Raw genomic sequence first — 19,796 nt, forward strand, 5'->3', positions numbered from 1 at the left:
GCATCAGGGGCCTGCAATCCCAAAGGGTGGCCTTCCCAGCAGATACCAAGGCAAAAAAAGACATGGAATACCACAGCCTTTTCCATGTCCTTTGTCGCGTGGATTCTGGTCCCACTTAGCAACAGGCCCACATTTCTCTGGTCTTCCTTTTGCAGCTGGTGTATCTGTGGAAGGCCTGATGTCCTCCATATCCATTGCCAAGTTCAGCTGCAGGTGGCTTTGCTTTGCCTTCTCTAATCCCATCCCTAGGCATCTGCACAGGATCTCTGCCCCCCTCTCTGTACTGGCAGCTTTCCATACAGATTTTTTCGTGGTGGTGCATGGCAGGAAAGCAAGAGGCAGTGGGGCATGAGTTGAAACAAGAGATGCCCAGCCCAGATACCGAAGAAATTCCCCCCACCCCATGCACATTGCATGTGCTTTTATCTCTGTCCTGCTCACCTACAGAGTTCCTGCATGTCGATCAGGAAAGGCAGCAGCCAGCAGAGATGGGCAACACTGCTCAGGTGCACATTATCACCTGTTCAGCAATGCAAACCAAGTCCCAGAGCAACTGCTTTGCTACAGCAGGCATTGAGACACTCAGTACTTGTACCTGCCACCTGAACAGGATGCTCAGGCATTTGGATTTTCACTAACCTGTAACATTAAAGAACAGACTGACAATTTTTAATAGGCCATTTTTTATTGAGTTAAGATCATGTTTCCCCACAGTGCACAGAACGCACTATGAAAACAAAATACAGAAGATCACTTTAGTAAATACACACTGGTTAAGCAATGCTACCTTTTTTGGCAAAGTGCTGTAGTTTGTCTGTTTTCAGCTTGTGTTAAACTATTAAAAATAAGAGCCACACATTCTTCCATATCAAAAGGACTGCTACAAATAGAGAAGTGGCTCTGGAGAGAAGCTGCCATATATGCATAGACTGATGTACAGTATTAATCCCAACTGAAATGTCCCTTTTGAATCTTCAAGTTTGCTGTGTAGAAGGCACAGTTTAAAATGCAAATCTGTCCATTGACCAATACATATGAAAATACAATTTCAGCAAGATTCATGAATATCAATCAGATTGAGACAGTACAAGGCCTCCACTTTTACAAGAAAAAAACACACACTTTAATACAATTCAAAAAACCATATAAAAAGCCACACAGCTCACTATTGAAACAGAAAACCAAAACAAATCTAATTGCCCAATAGCTCCAGGCACAAAACAGGGCTAGACCAACATAAATATGTAAAACAAATTAACAAAAAGCCATTGATGTAGTACTATCTCACACGATAATATGGTTTCCAATATTACAAATTGAGAAGCACAGCTTTGTGCAACAAAATAGTTTATATCCTGAAAGATATAGGTTTTCATCACCAGAAAGTCATCTAGTAATGCAGTATAAAAAGATCAGTATCTCCCAATTCTAGGAGCAGTCTAAAGTTGCATTTACTTGCCTACTGAGAAGAACAGACCAAGGCTCTCATTTTAATGCCTGGGAGCCTTATACTTTCAGCTCCATCTCCCCATTAGGAGTTAAGGGATTAGTTACTCCTTCCAACACAGGGAGGTGGAGACTCCATCTTCCTTCATTGCACTTTAAGAAAATTAAAGCTGAAGGAAAGTAGTTACTTTATATAAAGGAAAGGTATACAGGAAAGCAAAGAATTTTCCTGAGCTACAAAGTTGGCAGCAAGGGTAAGGAAGTTTAAGTTAGACACAAAGTTGGAGTGATAAAGGTAGATAATCTGAGGCAAGTAAGAGTACTCATGAGCAGGTAAGAGACTGGTGAACTACAGCTATTTGCAGATAAACCAGAGTACTTTGACCACATAAGAACTGTTGTATGGACATGGGCACATACTGCTAAAAGAGCAGTAACAAAATATCTCTTTTGGAAACTCATGATGTGACCAATTCTGGTTTTTTTCAATGTCCCTGTGAATTCAATTTGTCAAAAAACCCCAAACACCAACCCCTCCCCCCAAAACAACAACAACAACAACAAAAAAACCCACCCAAAAAACTAGTGTATCCAGGAAAGCACCTCTTGCTTTTATACATTTTATTATTTTCAGTATCCCTTTGTGACGATCCTAATTCCAATAAAGCATCACATCTGCAGTGAAACATAGGTTATAAATGCTGTTCCCTGTATGCTAAGTAGGTTCCACAAATTCCAGCTGCAGAACATGCAACAGTACCACAACATCAAGGTCAATATGAATTGTTTGGCTTCTGCTTCAGTGAAATTGAAGCATTTGGCTGAATTTAAATACTTCATAGGTCTGGAACAATTCACATTATTGACCTTGACTTATTCCAAAGACGACTCATACCAACTTCTGTGTAAGGACTACTGGAAGACATGGTTGAGTGTAATGTTAACACTGTAATGCCCTAGGCACTAAACACAAGGGAAAACAGCACGTCACATTTAGCATTTGCAGAAAGGAAGTGCTTTTACTTCCCCTCCCCCTTCTTTCAGTGCAGATTTCTGCTTCCTTACTTCCCTACCCATTTAATTCACTTTCCAGATTGATCTATTAGGGTTCAGCATACCACTGGCTGCTGTGTAATACAGGTGAACTTTACCTATAGTTGTGGTTGGCAGTGCCTGCCAACTTCCAAAACATCTTGCACAGTGTTCTTAAGAAAACAACTTGATAGTTTTAAATGGCTTTTCTTTCCTGTTTGCCCATGGAATTGCTATCCAGTCCTTCTGCCTCCAATGGGCTAAGAGAACAACCACGTCTGATTGACCAAATTTTATACACTCTGTGATCACTGTGTTTAGCTCAGCATCCACTTCTCCCTGCCTCGCACTGCCCTTCATTTCCAGTCTCCATTAACTTGGATTTCATTTTCATAGAGAGAAAGAGAAAACTAGAACTTTTATTCAAAGTTTCCTTCTAGCTACTTCCAAGCTACTCTCAATCTGTAAATGTGAGACAATCTAATAGCAATTTGTAGCTCAGAAATAGCTGTCCATCAGCCTGACTTCTTTGAAGAGCAGTCAGCTGCTGATAGGATTAAAAGAACAGTCAATCCACCATCTTTTTCCTTTAAGTAGACGCGAGATTAAATGAGACTGAGGACAGGAAATATATACTTCAAAAACAGGAACAGTTAGAGAAACTCAAACTTTACCTAGTAAAACCCAGTTCAGTTCTCTGTGTTGTGCATCTGCACGTTACCCAAAAGGTTCACTTTTCTTCCCACTCCACTGTGAGGTACTACCTCTGTAACAACAGAGCCATATTGTACTGCAACAATATTGGTGGGACATTTAACCCTCTTTCAATATCCATATCAAGTACCCAGCACACCTACACAGACCCCACTAACACAAGTTTAGTTCTAGGAATTTAGATGAGATGTCCTTCTTGAAACAGCCCAGCACAGCTATGAAATATCCACTGGCAGCTATAGCATTTCCTTGTTAGAAAGTAATCATATATGCTGAATACAGACAGATACACAAGCTGTCAAGTACTGGTCATTAAAGCACATGGCTAACCTCAAATTTTTTAACTCCATTTTGATTAATGAAAAATGTAACTGATTTCCATCTCAGTTAAGTTTCTTTAAAATACCAACTAAGAACCCATCTCTACATCATAGTTTATAAAACAGCACACAAACTATTGTACTGATAGGCTTCCAAGACATTGATATTTAACATCAACATTTAGAACTTGATGCAAGATGTTTGGAGATTTATGCTCTTTTGAAAATAATGCAACACTAGTTACAATTATGTTTGAGGGACTGACGATCAGCTTCAGATTGACCACACCTACTTACACATGAAAACAAGAGCCACCTAAGAAACAATTAGACCATAGATTAAAACCACAAGGATCATCAGTAATTGAACTGACGCTGGCAAGGCTGGTGAACAAACAGTCCGTTGTGCTTGATTTGCCGAGAGTGGCAATCCCTGGTAAGGTTTTGGCGACGGAGACTGTTTCTGTTGAGATAGTGTCTTTCATTATGCTCTTTTATCCAGTGGGTAGGACGAAAGCTCTTGTTTTTCTCCAGAAAAGTTGAACTAGTAGCAAGAGCTGTGACATAGCAGTGAACACGCTGTCCTGTTTCATTTCGGGCCTCCAATCTAGAAATGTAACAAGCAGGGATCAGTCACCACTGAGGTGCATTGGAAAGGCAAGCACAATAAAGGATAGAACATGGACATCAACATCCAGCATTTCAAAAGGGTACCCTTATTATACTGGACAGAAATTTGGGCTGAGGTGAGATCAAGCCACTTACCACACTGGTAAGTCATGTGTAGTGCTGCTAAATCACTTTCTTTGTGAGGGCCCCACAACAGCCTTAGGACTTTTGGTGTCTTTTCTATGCCATTTCTACCCCACACCACCTCCCTAAGCCCAAGATGCAGTACAGATAAGAAATATAAGGCAATGTGTGTCACACTGCTCCAGCTTTAGAAGACTTGAGAGTTATCCACTAGGCAAATTTTGGTTTAAAAACATCTTGAACATAGGTGGTTCAGCCTGAAAACAGAAACACACTAACAAAAGTGCATTTCAATTGCCAGCCACACAAGTAAATTCAAACAATGTTCATGCAGAGGAATGGAAAGGTAGACCAGTTGTGACACACATGAAAAATAACTTAGAAAGCTTGTTTCTCAACCAGGCCCCTAAATTTCATGAGCAGTGAGTCAGCAGTTTTGGCAAACCCTTGCTTCATCATGCACTAGTAAAAACAAACCAGCAGCCTATGCAAGCAGAGACTGACATATTGAAAAAGGACTTCCCTACTTGACAGAACAATCACTGGCATTTCCTGAAACTTCCAAAGTAACATTAAAAATAGCCTTGCCATTTTAAAAGCAAAGCAAAACCCTAATCTGAGTGCCAGAGATGGTGTGAGACCAGTGGCAGGAGAGTTTCTTGCCTTCTCTCTCTCCAGTCAGGACCAAACAACCAGCTGTCAATTGGTCAGTGGTGCCCAGGAAAGATGTTTGCAAGACCAGGAACTTGCTCAGGCATGAGCAAGAGGTCTCTTGGGAGGTCAGTCTTTCAACACTAGCACGACTTTATCATAAAGTCTCTCCTGGAAGAGCTTAACTTGCAATTATTGTATGGTGCCTCTGTAGATGTAAGGTCTGCCAAGCCCATGGTATGCCTAACTCTGGGAGGCTGCAGGTGCCTGACATGAAGTAAACTTTTCTGCCTCCTCCCATTCCACACTGGAGGGAAATACTCCTTATTATCAAGGGATTGCTCCCTCCCTTCTACTTTTTTTCTTATTTTAAACATCCTAGTCTTGCTTTTGGATCCTTGGGTAGCTTGATATGAGTGACTGAAGACTACAGAATAGTCATATGTGACATGATGGTCTTCTGTTTATTCACTGGGTATTGTCCTAAACCTAGCATTTGAAATATCAAAGCAAAAAAATAAGTGAATAACAAGCACAAATCAATTCACAGTGCCTTGTAAATACATTCTTTGCAGATTATACCAGTTTAATTTGCATGAGGGCACCTGCAAATACGGGTCTACTATTTTCTATGTGGACTGATTCCTTAGTACATCCAACAGTGCTGGAGGTGGAACCGCAAGTGAAGCCTTTCTGGAGAAAGCTATTAAGGAGCCAGGAAGCCACACCACAATTATTGCAACCTGCATTTCCTAAGTATACCCTTAGCTAGCAAAGGGCAGCAACTGTTAATACAACTGTTGTGGTTTTGTTATGGAAAAATATGACTAATCTGACAAATAGGGAAGTTTATACAACATCCTTTTACTTTGAAATTAATTTAAAATAAAAAGAAGACATTTCCTCCACAAAAGGAGAAAAACTGGTTAACTGGTTAAAACTTGCCGGCTGAAGATACCTAAGCTTCTGCCCTCCCCCTTATTAAATACCCTTCTAGCAATGGTTTTCCAGCAAACCAACACTTCTATTTGCCATCATAAAGTGACACTGGGACAGCAGAGGTGGTTTGAATTAATTAAACTCCCACATTTAATGAAGCATTTTGGTACCTTAGGTGCATTTGGTAGGCTGGCACTAGTGAGCTCCATGCACTGAGAGAACAGGGTTGATGAGTCTCCATCATATGGTCCAAATGGGATTTTAGATGAGCTGTGTCTTAAGCCAGACCATCACTACATATATTTGCTGCTGCTTCCAGTGACACTTCCAGTGTCTATTTTGCTAGAAAGCAGAAGTGTCCTGCTCACTGTGCTACAGAACTATACCTCACAAGAAACATTAAAGGTTTCAGACCCCCAACCCAATTATTTCGGTAATTTTTCTGCACTTAGCATTTTGGCTTGTTAAAGCAGACATAGTTAGGCTTGATCAAGTAATCATTTGGCACAAAGGTTAGTCCTTAAGCCAGTATTGCTTTGGCAGACAAGGCTCTAGGGAAGCAGTGTTGCTAGCAGCCTGATCAAACAAAAAGCACTGTTCCAAAACAGTAGTACTTACTGTGCCAGTGTGCCTTAAGCAGCTTTTCTTGGCCCTACAATATTAAATGGCCAACCATTAAACCACTAGAGACTTCATAACAGCTTTTGAAACTTACTGCAGTATCAATGTAAGCAATGTTCTCAAATTCTGCAGTCTACTTCAGCTTTAGACTTAAGTCTCATCCCAGCTGTCACACAAAATACCCTCTACAAGAGCCTAGATCCTCTGACAAAGCAACAGCACAGAGTTCAGTGTGAAGAAACTGAATTACACAGGAGCTGAAGAGCACAGCTCTAGCTTCCCACACATTAAAGCAGCTTCACTGTACTGTATATCAGAAGACAGGATTATTCTCTGGATGAATTTACATCAGTAACCACAGTTCCAGTGACTGAAAAGTCAGTATGCAACTTTGAGTGTAACTATTCACTGCAAATTGGTATTTTAGATAAAGTGGCTTCCTGTCTTTTTTTAGGACATGCCTTGCAGTCTACAGTACTCTTTCAGATTCCTTCAGATCCTCATTTTAAAAGGTACTGTCTGCTCATAGTTTCCCTCAATTTAACTTAAGCTAGACCCTTGATGCTTAACACCACAAACTGTCCTCCCCAAATAATTTTACAAATCCCATTCCAAGATCAATAGTATCAGCACTATACTTGCACATTATACAGCAGCATGTCACCTCAAAGTCACCTGTTTCCTTCAACTAAAAACTTAAATATGGCAAGGGGCTGATCAGACAAGTCAACAGGCATCTACCTACAGCAACTGAACTGCTATACTCATTTCTTCTTGTATATCAAAGCTTAGCGTACTGTGATTTTTTCTTTAGTATTATTGTTTCTAAACTTAAGAACTAGATGGTATGAAAAGTCAGTCTTTGTTACTAACTAGGATTCACAAAACACCCCATTACTTCAAAACCAATTAACAACACAGGCAAGGGTGGGGTCATAATGGCAAAGAAATACTCCACCTGCATACAGCCATGTATACATGTATACAGCTGTATAGTGTATACAGCTATACTGGTATGCTGTATACACCAACACGGCAAACGTGCCCCTACAATAAACCCACAGGGATAGATTTTTAGGACTCAAAACCAAAAAGCACCCCTTACTTTTTTAAAAGTTGAAGTTTGCAGCACAGATTTTCACATTGAGGAGAATAAGTTTTGTGGAATCTTTCAGTTTGCTTTTGCTCCACAAGCCACTTGCAGGTAAATTTATCCTGTCCTGACCTATTACTAGGTTGAGGAATGAAAAGAAAAACAACAAAGCAGCCTTGCACCTAAACCCCAAGCCACTTCCCTGTCTGGCTAATTAAAGTTCTATGTCTCATCTCACAAGGTGACTGAAAGAGTACTGACTAAGAGCTATGAAAAACACACATAGCTGTGAAGGGGGCAAAGTGCTTTCATATCTACGTTACTGCCTATACAGTTAACTGCCACCAGTTTACACAGGACTGGAACATACTTTGCAAGGGAGTAATAAGGCTCCATAAATATTCACTGTAGTGCCAAACTGCATACCCAACTGTTTCCTGACATGGTCAGCTTGTTTAACATTTTTCTGAGCAGGCAGGCACCTGACCACTCTACACACCTTGTGTAGTATTCATGCTTTATTCACCGCTCCTGAAATAAGCTGGAAAATTCAGTATTAAGTGTCTAAGCTGATCCAAGTAGAAACCAGATATTTTCAGCACCAGAGCTACTTGACAAGAGAATTCAGACATACCTGGGACTACCTGGGCTGTGAAACTCCTCATCCCCACATCCAGTCTCATTAAGGCTGTGACAGGTATTGTGGACAGCATACACAGACATGCTGGGATGCTCTATTAAGAGGTTCTCCATCGGACTGGTCTCCACTTTGATAGTGGTCAATCCACCTGCAGTAAAACACGGGGGAGGGGTAATAAACCAGCTCTCCTCCATAGGACATGACTCAAACTGGATGAAGCAAGACTCGCTGGCCTCCGGCAAGTGTTCCAGGGGAGACGATAAACAAGAGAAGACGGGCGAGCTGTCCGTGGCCGATGCTTCAACAATGTCTGCTTCCTCCACAGAGCAGTTAGTGCAAGTGTCTGCTGTAGGGGACAGGTCACCAGTGGAGAAGAACACAGGGACGGTGGTGATGGCAGGAGGTTGAAAACAACACGGTTGCACATAGCCAGAAATGGGATATGGAAAAAAAAATAAAAGAAAAAAAAAGCGCCCTGTTAGCATATACATAATTTTTTTTACTTTTTAAAAGCAGGGGAGGGGAAAAGGGAGCTCCCAGACAAGCCATGTTAAACATGTCAAACAACTGTTATCAGTAAAGCTATATAATTGCAAAATAAGTCAAATATATTTGTACAAGTGGTTCTGCTGAAGCCTGTGTCAGGCTTATAAACCTGACATCATTTTCTCACCAATTTACACAACATGTAACATTTGTTTGGAAGACACCCTACACTCTAATCCCACACTGGTTTTGCTGAAATAAATGTCCCCCAAGGTACTGGTTTGTTCACATGGAAGTAAGACAAGTAAGAGCCAGAGCAAGACAAAGGCAGAACTTATGTCTGACAGACATCTTACCTATAAAGTCAACCAGAATCCACTCGTCATCTTCTTTCTCACTGAACTCTGGCTCTTGGCTGGACAAGCTATCAATCTCTCCCATTAGCATGTTATTTAACCTCTGGAACATTACTAAGGCAGGAACAAGACTTTGGCTGGTAGGTCTTTATATCCAAGGTTCAAGGCACAGGTCACACTAGCAGAGTGGCACAGACTTGAGATTAAAGTGCATAGATGCTTTATCAGCTTAGGTACAGGACATGCAAAAGCATGACTTGTAAACAGTTTACGTGAGACCTGTAAAAAACGATGACAAGGGTCTTAATGACAAAAACCACAGGTAACAATCCTAGGGAAACAAATTAAAAGCCCCTTGTTAGTGCAGTCTGAAGCTCCAATGAGTATGTTTCCCCAAAGAGGAGAGGCAGCTTCACTGGCATTCACCATCCCCTCCCAGCTAGATTCATACAAACAATCCAATGCTAGGTCTCTCCTGGGAGCTGACTGCCTTCATCTCAGACCTCCTCCCCAAGAAAAGGACTGTGCAGCTGTCAGTCCCACCCTCTCCTAAGGGAGGAGAGGATTCTTGTACAGGACTCTTGTGGCTACGCTCCCCCAGCTCCCTCCCTGTCTTCTTCCATGCCAGAGAGACACCAAGGGCAAGGGCATGTTTTCTGCTCCAGACAGCTCACCTCCTCTGCTGACAGAGAGGAGTCCCTGTGAGGGCTCCCAGGGCAGCCCAAAGCAATGCTTCTTCTCCCTTCCCTCACACACATTTCAGAGCTGCTGACTGCAAGTTAACACAGTAGCAAGGCACATCCTGTCTTCAGGTTCAAAGTACACCACAGAGTTACCAGGGAGGTCATTTTCAGAGCAACCACCCAACTAGTCATGTATCCTAAGTCTAAGGAACATGGAAAAGTATCAGATATGTTTAACTAAACCCAGTGCTTATTTCTCAATTCGCTGCTCTAAATTTACACTTTATTGGTCACCATAAGCCTGCCTGCTGCATCTGGCAGTTAAGATGAAAAAAGTCCCATTAGTACCAAGAAGCTGAATGTTTAAACACCTCAGATCAGCACACTTACAGCCTTTGATATTTATGTACGAGTCAACAAATAGAAGCCATTAGAGTAGATGAAAAATTAAAAATTATGGGGAAAAATATTCATTAACTTAACTACAAGTTATTTTTGCCTATAGCAATATTTGAATCATCATAGCAGGTCAGATTTATTACAGATTAAATACCTGTTTGATAATTAAATAGGAAAGAATATATCCATGTAAGACAGTACGAGTGCCTGCATTCAGAAGGGGAGCAAGACCCATGACAGTAGACAAACTGAGATATTAAAAGATACAACCCATAAAGAATATTATTTATATAGAGGCCAGTATACCCTGCTTCACCCTAGAACTCTGATGCCACACTTAGAGAGTCATTTGGGCCTCCTGTGTCATCTTATCCCAGGAAACCAGACCCCATTATTCACCCACTTATTCAAGGTAAGGACAAACACTTGCTCCATGCAGCATTGCTCCTGAAGACATTTATGCAGCTTCCTCCTTATTCAGACAGCACAGAATAGCAGGAGCAGAATTTAAAGTAGTCTTCAGGAGCAATATGAAAAGGCACAGTGAAACTCAAGAAACTCATGCACTCCAGTTCCTCAAGAGAAACGACAGACTGCAGGAAAACACAAGACTAGAAACAACAAGCTCAGCTGCAGTAGTGGTACAGGTCTATTTTTAAGGAGCACACTTGAAAATGAAACATCAGGTCACTCCTAAAGAGAGCTACAAAAATGATCAGAAGTCTAAAGAAAATCAACAAATTTTTAAAAATGGAAAAGTTCAATAGAGGGAAGGAAAAAATTACAATAGTAGTCAATTATGTGAAGAAAGAGGCAAACATTTATTGCCTTCTTTTATACACAGAGCAAGCAGAAGTGGCTTTAAACTGCAGCAAAGTTCAACTTTCAGCGGTTACTAGCAGGAAACACTTTTAACCATTAAGGTCACTAAGCCCTGGATGGGTTACCTGAGGAAATGCCAAACACCTACAGTGTTCCTAAGCACCTTCTTGAGAAGGTTTGAGTGCTTCAGTTACAGGCTGATAAGGAAATGAACTCTAAGGGAAAGCTGGAAGTCTGTAGTTTTCCAGTTACCTTCCACATCCTTCCCTAACTCTCTCCTGGCACCAGGCCTATGAAAAAATGAGTTTGTTTTTTCTTTAGGCTAACTAGTAAGCCATTGCGTGGCTGCTGGTCAGCACTGGCTTTCCGTGTACTCCCACACACGTGTGTTGCCTCCTTCCCAGATCAAGCCTGGAGGTACCTTCAGGCAGAGGCTCTTTTTGTTTTGTGCACAGAGTGAAGAAAGACGAGAGCTCACACTCTAGTAAGGCCAGAGCAACATAGGCGTCACAGCAACATAAAATAATTAACCTCTAACAAGTAAGAGATATCACTGTTCCTGAGAATGTGACCTAAACAAACCTCGGCTTTTGTCCCACAAATCACTTTCTGTAGATTAAAAGCAGTTTGTCCCATTTTTTCCCTTCCCGCACCCCAAGGAGGATCCATAAAAACATCTGAATCATTTTGTCCTGGTTTCATCTCCAGCTGGGCTAAAAACTACGGCACATTTTACAAAGCGGTTGATGCTTTGACATCCTTTTGGACAAGTGCCTTTAAAAAGGCCACGCTTGTGTGCTATTGTGCAAGCCAGAGAGCAAAAGAGAAGTTAGGCTGTTATCAAGGGCCATCGTCCAGGGAGGAAAACAGGACAGAGACCGAGAGAGGCTTTCGAGTTCTCAGACAGGAACTGTCAGCTGCAGGAAAACACGAGCCTGGGAACAACTGACTCAGCTACCGTAATGATTAAGAGGCTGTTATAGATAACACATCCAACGAATGTAAACAATACAGTATCGCTGCAATAAAAAAGAACTTTTTCCTTTTCTTTTTTTCCCCCTTGTTTCTAACCTAGCAGAGGAGACAGGGTATGTGCTAAGCAAAAAGAAAACACACCCAAAAGCAGACAGCTCCCAGCGCAGTCCTGTGTGAGCAGAGCCGCCGGTCCCCCGCGCCCCCCGCTCCATCCCGCAGCCACCAGGAGGCTCCCCAGCGCCGCGGGGCCGCCGCCACAGCCCGCACGGCTGCGCACATCCCGGCTACGCGCCCGAGCCCGGGCGGACGGACAGCACCACTGCCTGCTCCACAGCCGGGAAAACGCCAAAAGCTCCCGGCCTCGGCGCCTTCCCAGCGGAGAGAAGCTGGGATGGGGGCACGGGAAAACGGGGGCTCCGCCGCCACCGCTGCTTTCCAGGGCTCAGATCGCGGGAGACCATCACACCCGGGACAGCGGCAGCGTTCTCGGTGCCCGCAGGTACCCGCAAAGCGAACTCACCCAGACCGCGGCCACCACAGCCCCGCGCCCGCGCCGCCTCCGCGGAGCCCTTTGTTGTCAGGGCCCGGCGCAGCTGACGGCCCGGCCGCCGGCCCCGCCCCCCCGCCGCTCCACCAATGGGCGCCGCCGCCGCCTGTCGCTAACGCACGTGACGGGCGGGCGGGGAGCGGAGGGGGCGGGGCGGAGCCGCCAAGCCCCGCCCCCGCGGCGGTGCATTGGGCCGGCCGCGAGCGGGGCGGCGATGGCGGTCGGGACCCTGCCGGGGACGGGGGCTCCTCCGCCAGCCTGGGCCGCCCACAGCCCCGTCCAGCCTGGCCCCAGCGCTTCCAGCGATGGGGCGCCCACAGCTTCTCTGGGAAACCTGTTCCAGTGTCTCACCACCCTCACCGTGAAGAACTTCATGGTCTCCCTGGAGCCTTCTCACGGCTAAACAATCCCAACTCTCTCAGTCTTTCTTAACAGGAGAGGTGCTCCATCCCTCCAGTCATCTTGGTGTTACTCCTCTGAACTTGCTCCAACAGGCCACCGAATCACAGAACAGGCGAGGTAGGAAGGGAGCACAGTGGGTCATCTGGTCCAGCCTCCTTGCTCAAGCAGGGCCATCCCAAAGTACATGGCACAGGATTGTGTCCAGACGGTTCTTGAATATTTCCAGTGAGGGAGACACCACACCCTCTCTGGGCAGCCTGTTTCAGTGCTCAGTCACCCACAGAGTAAGGAAGTTTTTCCTCGTGTTCAGGGAGAACTTCCTGTGCATCCTTTCTGCCCGTTGCCTCTTGTTCTATTGCTTGGCACCACTGAGAATAGCTTGGCTCCATCCTCCCTCCCTTCAGAGGCTGGTAGACATGAGGTCCTCTCTCAGGTGTCTCCTCTTGAGGCCAAATATGCCCAACTCCCTCAGACTTTCTTATTAAGAGAGATGCTCCAGTCCCTTGACCAACTTTCTAGCTCTCTGGAACCCTCTATAGCTCCAGGAGCCCTCTGTAGCTCCTCTCTTGTACCGAGGTGCATGTCCTTCCTGTGCTGAGGATTAGATGCAGGACTCCATGTAGGGTCTTAGCGGAGCAGAGTATAGGAAACGAATCACATCTCCCAACATTTATTAGGCTGAAGCACCTGGGGTCTACATTACTAGATGTAAAGCCCTAGAAAACTCATGCATTACATCCCTTATCCCATCTTTTTAGGGGGAAAAAAAAAGGCAAAAAAAAAAAAAAAACAAAAAACTATGAATGTAAATGCAGCACTTTTCGTCTTAGCTGCTTATCTCTCAGAAAGGAATTTCCAGACAGTGAAGTTACAGTCCTGGAGAGCTGCTGTGGCTGTGCTGCACACCTCGAGTCACTTAATAGAACTGAGTATATCAGAAAGTTAATAGTCACTTCAGACTGCAGTGAGTGCTGGATGGACAAAGATCCTTCAGAAAACACTTAAAAGAATCAGTGACATGTAGCCAAACAGCAACATGTCCTACCAATATAGGATTTTTCATAGTTTCAGTTGTGCTGTGGAACTGGGTTTATTACGAAATAATAGCATTTTGTAATAAAATACTATGTGTGCAGCATGAGTGTGTCAATTGCTAAATAAACTTGATCTTTTAACCTCAATGTTTAATGATAATTTTTTGTCTACTTTTTTACTTTCTCTTTCTTTTCTTTTTTTTTTTTCTCTCCTTCATTTTCTTGTAAGGACAAAGCTTCTCTATGTAAAACAAAATAGAGGAAGTAGATTTTGGAAAAATGCTGCAAAGTGCCTTCCTCTGGCTGGGAATAGGCTGTGTAAGTTGACCAAGAGACTGCCTAGTCATACAATCTGCAATATTTTTGCAGAAGCTTCAATTAGCTAGTATTTTCTATGCTAGCTTTTCTACTTTTCCATATGTTTTTATGCAGAACTAGCAGTTCCTGAATTAAAAGATCGACTTTATTTTTATAACACCAGCACTATCAAGGAACATCTATTTGGTCGAACTTTCAGTTTATAAGTTGAAGCCAGAAATGAGAATGCTTACAAAGTCTCCTCAATTTTCAGTGATAGTGGCTTGAGGATAGCAGGGGGAGGGGAGATGCTGTGCATATCTGCAAATTCAAGATAGGCGAGACAGAAAATTAAATGTACATAATAAATGCCCTGAAGGACTAATCTGTATTGCAAAATTACATTGTGTTAGAACATGTTAATTAAGGTGATACAAACCACTTAGTGTAGACAAGAACTGTCATGTTTTAACTGCTGGGTTACCTTGGGTCAGCAGCAACAAAAAATGTCAAAGCCTTGGTCTTTGTTTATAGTGACTGTTATATTAAGCATTATATGTTAATCAATTAACATAATGTATTTTTCCAGTGTAGACAAGCCCTAAAAAAGCTTGGGTTGTATTTGAGACACAGACTCCTAATAAAGATAAAAAGTCACTGTTTATATTTTTGAAAGTCCCCTGACAACTGAAGGAATAAAAGCTCTTGTCTTTCAGTAGTGTTGCTCTCAAATTGTTCCATTTTCATTTCACTTATTTCTTAATTCTCTATTGTAACAAAAATGGTGGAAACAATGAACTTGCTTATTCTTTCTCTCAAATATCATTGCTGATGGCAGGAGAAAGGCAGTTCTGAAAGCTACTTTCTTTCTCAGCCCGGCAACTATCACACTTTTGTTCCATATCTGACAAGTACTTAGGCATATGAATGGTTTATAATAACACAAATTACCTGTGTGGACTCAAATACCTACTGAGCAAGAGCCCAAGTATTTCATCCTGCACTCACTGAGGTCAATGATAAATTTTCTGGTGACTGCACTAGTGAAGGCTGTAGCCTTAGAAGCTTTATTCAAAGCCTTTCAAATCAATTAGCCTTTCTATTGATTCTGATGGTCGTTAGATCAGACCCTCAGCAAAAGACACACAATTGCTTAGGTCTGGGGCTTGCAAAAATTGACTGAGAAACTGGCCTTCCTTTGAGGAATTTGTTGTTTATATTTGTATTGCAGAAAAAATCTATTCTGAAGAGATCTCTGGAGCAAGGGAACTATTCATATTTCCAATAACATGTGCCCACACATGATTCTGGATTTATTGGTATGAGTTAACAGAGAGAGCACATTGTACTTTCTGTGTGCTCAGTGGCAGCTTAATGGCACAGCCATTGCTGCTCTGTGTGTCCTGGGAACAGTAAACAACTGGACAGCAGTCCCCTGTTATTTGAATTGTATTGATTTTTCAAGATCCTACACATTAATGCAAGGCATGACCTATTGTCTGGGTTCCCACTACAGCAGTATTTAGCAGGCACAATATGTGTCTGGCCTTGGAGTAGAGAGTGACCCTCCTACCACAAGACCTGCAAGTTACAATGAGTGCATTGAGCTTACAACAAAGCACTGCCATGTGTTGTGCCTCTTGGAGAGGCCCTACTCCAGAGTCATGCCTGTTTCAAGGGTAGGTGAGAATGCACATCTGTCTCTGTATTAGAAATACTGAGTAGCGGCAGGGAGAACCACACCAAACATACTTTGCACATCCGTAAAACAATCTCTCTCTAAACTTTGGGCAAGATATATCCTCCAGACAAAGACAAGTAAGAATTCTTTCCAAACAATGTCTAAAACCAGCTTGATATCACTGAATGATTTGCATAAACACACCCATCATTCCCAGAGAAAAAGAACCTGGCATATCAGTACAGTAACCTCCTCATCGGTCACCTTTGCTGATACATGCCATTGTTTTAAGGTCAGTCTAGCACAGCTACCAAAGTGGAAGTTTCAGTTTAATGGTAAGTAGAAACTGATGCTCTGAACCCTGGCTAAGATGAAGTCTAAAACCTTCTGTCCTACAGCTTCCACCTGGCTGTGGCAGAAAGTCCTGTGCTGTATGAGAAGAGATTCTGTGTGATACTGCAAGATCACAGCTATCAGATAGATTCTGGTCTGTCCTACTGAATGCTTTATGCAGAAACAGCCAGGGTTTCTAATGTTAAAAATATCTCAAGTGTATGATTAACCACAATGAAAGGCTGTTGTGTTGGTTTAGATTTTTTTATTTGTTTTTCCTATGGAAAAGATACTAGCTACTGTTCAAAAGAGCCCAAACTTTTCTGTCCAAATTTAGGTACAAACACTTCAAACCTGCTGTTTAAAGCACAAACAATCTAAACAGACCCAAGCCTAAAAAAGCACAGTCTGACATTTGTGTGCTTGTACAAATGTCAATCCCATTTCTGGAGTGGACTTCTAGATTTAAACATCAGTCTCAACTAAAACTTACTTTACTGTTCTTCTTCCCCTGACTTTGTTTAGGGCAAAGATTTCTGCAACATTGGTTTCAAGATGATAGATTGATTGTTTCTGCTATAAGTCACAAGTTTCTAATGCTACTTTCCCAAACAGCAAATTACAATTTGAGTAAGAGCAGGCCTTTCCAGACTTTTATGCGAAACAGGTGTTAGAGACCTGTTGCTGTATTTCTACTGCATGAATTCAGCAAATTCAAGAATCCAATTTTGACATGACTAGAACCCTCATGATTTGGCTGAACAAGATCCAAGGACACAGAAATTACTGGATATGATCCTCTAAGACAGACTGAAAAAGTTGAGGGATTCCATTTTCAGAATAACTATTATCTTAAAACATCCAATCTGTTGCCCTTTTCAGCAGAGTACATTTTAGAAAAAAACTCATTTTCCTTTGAAACTGTCAAAACGCAAATCCTGCTTTTCGTATTGTTTGAGAGTAAAACCAGGTATAATTCTGCCTTCAAATTGCCATTGGCAAGAAGCCATTATAAATCATAGCCAGATTGAAAAAATAATGGTAAGCTTTAGTCACACTTTTCTTCTTGTCAAAATAAAAATCCTCTCAGAAATCAGTACAGATTTCTGTGGTCTGAATAACCCTGCTTTTTTCTAGAGCACCTTCAGTGGCAGCATTTGAATTATTAGCTTGGGCTGAAGCGTGTCAGGCATCACAGTAGGTAATGCTGTACTGCAATGCCAGCCAGCAGAGAGCCAGAGACAGATGCCTCTTCTTGTCATCATGGGAATGATTTTTCTCCTGAGCCCAGAGGCATTCATCAAATATTTTCCACTGGGATTGTCTGTCCTCTCTCATATTTGTCTTCTGTACTAGAAGAAGTCCAGTGCATTTTCACTATTCTTGCCTGAACCTGTCCTTTCCTTCAGCACTCAGTAATAAAAGACCCTATTGTACCTCTGGGTACAGCCAGGAATACTCTTCTACTGTTTTCTTCTTTGCCATGTGATTAGAGAGCCTTTCCAGAAGCAAACCTCCCACCTAACACAGCCAAGCAAAGTGTTCTTAACATCCAAAGGAGAAATGACCCATGAATTTTTGACTATGGCATTGAGCATGCATTTGTTACATTTATGAAATTCTTGCATGTTTCAGATGTTGATGGGTTATTACCATGGTTATTAATCCTTCATTTTTTTTTTGTTTTTCATTTCAGTGGTGATGTTAGGATGATCAGCACCCCCCAGTCAATGTATAGGCAACTATGCTTGATCAGTTAATACAGGTTGTTTATGAGGAACTTGCCTTGTTCATATGATTTATTTTCCTCTGCTGGATTTACTTTTTAAAGACTGTCAGATAATGTTCAGTGAGAGAATAAACAGTGTCTGTCTGTATCATATCTTTGTTTTAAGCCATGTAGGAAGGATGGACAGTGTGCAAGATCACTTCCTCCTTAAATTGTCAGCTCCAAACATGTTTTTTTTTTGTGTGGCTAGCCATGCTTAAAACCCTTCCTTGATTTTTTTTTCTGCACAACCTCAGAGTCAGCAGACACACTGCTCACATCTCTGAGGCATTTTTAGTCTCACCAGTGATGCATTTGTTTCCTTTTGGCTCTCCCACTGATTCATATGCTTCCTAAAATAGAGCCCACTATCTTTGTTCTGTTGTGAAAAGTTACAAAAGAATTCGGAACATCAGTTTAGCACCAAGTAATATGAATCATATAATATGCTTAGATGTGCTTGGATTTCAGCTGTAAGATTCCATCTAACTGTAAATTATTTTTGAAAGATTTCTTAGTCTTTTCACAGTACAAAGCCACACACCCTAATTCTGCATTGTTATTCTTTTCAGCCATGGATGCTTCTTACTAATTCTGGACCCAGTGCTCCTCACCATAGCTCAGACCACTCCCAATTAAAAAAAAGGCCAAATGCTTCTGAGAGAAGAACAAATAATGTCTATTGCAATGGGGGCTGAGGTGATCATGGTGGATAAAAAAGACATGACCTTTCCTGCACCCAGGTCTCAGGCACTGCATTTGTAACAAAGCAGTCAATACTTCACAGTGTCCTTACTTTGCACATTCTAACCCCATTTTAGCATGGGATATATGCAAATATATATGTGTCCTTGTGTATTTCATAATTTATTTATGCAGGACAATACAGCATATGTGCATGTTTATGTAGCTCACAAACATGAACACCAGCATTCTGTGCCAGCTGAGTGTGGCTGAATGAATAAATAGCGTGGGAGGTCTGGTCTGTGGGGTTAAGCATTTCACAGGACCAGGTGCCAGCGTCATCCTTACATACTGAATCACTGCAGCTCAGGATCTGGTATTACAGCTGTTTTTTCAGATAGCATTTCAAATTGGTCCTGCACAATAATGAATTTGTAAGGTCTCAGTCTCCTCAAGATTTGTGCTAATGAAGCCTTCAGGCAAGGGACAGATCATCCCTTCCACGTGCCCTTCCAGTTTGGAAAAGTTACTGTTCACAGAAAGGTTTTGCTTCCCTACATAACAATATAACTCCCCAGATGACAGCAAAGGTTTTATTAAAACTTGCCAGCAAGGTCATGTCGTCCAGCCGTTACAGCAAGAGACCTGTAGCTCCAGATTTAGTTGTTAACCTGTTGCGTGGCTTTGGGCAGACTTTGTAACTCTGCCTGAGGTCCTCATGTGGTCAGGCAGCCAGGCACTCCACTGGGATGATGCAAGAGAGGTGTTTGCACTTAACTCTTTTTACTCTAGGCTGCCTAAGAACTGTTCAAATGGCTGAAAGGTTCTTGGGGAAGGCAAAGTAGAGCTGCTCCTAGTATAATTCAGAAGGTGTGACGTCCAAAACATAGAGAAAGTAAGTTAGTATGCTTCAATTCTTAAACAAATACACCAAAACAGCGCATTCTTGACCATTAATGACAGTATAACAGAATGTGACAACTTGCGAATGATGCCCTCCTAGCATCTGGTATTTCCCAGGGCTCAGCCCCAACAGTTGATGTGCTATGAACCATTTGTCTCACCTGTGCCAGTGCTTCAAAGCATAGTACCCAATGTATTTTAAAGATACATCTTTCAT

At 42.3% G+C, this 19,796-nt stretch overlaps 1 protein-coding gene and 1 long non-coding RNA gene across 6 annotated transcripts; one reads left to right on the forward strand and one right to left on the reverse strand.

Annotated features, from left to right (window-relative positions):
• Positions 1-666: 666 nt before the first annotated feature.
• On the reverse strand, positions 667-12,552 carry TP53INP1 (tumor protein p53 inducible nuclear protein 1). 5 transcript variants are annotated; one of them, XM_066333717.1, is made up of 5 exons: positions 12,451-12,552; positions 9,052-9,330; positions 8,204-8,552; positions 6,474-6,507; positions 3,968-4,119 (listed from the first exon to the last, which is right to left on the reverse strand). In XM_066333717.1, the coding sequence occupies exons 2-5, from the start codon at positions 9,161-9,163 to the stop codon at positions 4,102-4,104; spliced, it is 513 nt and encodes a 170-aa protein (XP_066189814.1). In that variant the 5' UTR covers positions 9,164-9,330; positions 12,451-12,552; the 3' UTR covers positions 3,968-4,101. The 5 variants fall into 5 exon arrangements, with proteins under 5 accessions (XP_066189813.1, XP_066189801.1, XP_066189794.1 ...); XM_066333712.1 differs by having other exon boundaries at positions 8,204-8,555; XM_066333716.1 differs by lacking the exon at positions 6,474-6,507 and having other exon boundaries at positions 667-4,119; positions 8,204-8,357.
• Positions 12,553-12,724: 172 nt separating this feature from the next.
• On the forward strand, positions 12,725-18,101 carry LOC136371814 (uncharacterized). The gene is made up of 2 exons (XR_010745411.1): positions 12,725-12,996; positions 17,921-18,101. It is a non-coding gene; the product is annotated as an uncharacterized lncRNA (long non-coding RNA).
• The last annotated feature ends 1,695 nt before the right edge of the window (positions 18,102-19,796 follow it).

Source organism: Sylvia atricapilla, chromosome 1, assembly GCF_009819655.1.
Source record: "Sylvia atricapilla isolate bSylAtr1 chromosome 1, bSylAtr1.pri, whole genome shotgun sequence".
NCBI lineage: Eukaryota > Metazoa > Chordata > Aves > Passeriformes > Sylviidae > Sylvia > Sylvia atricapilla.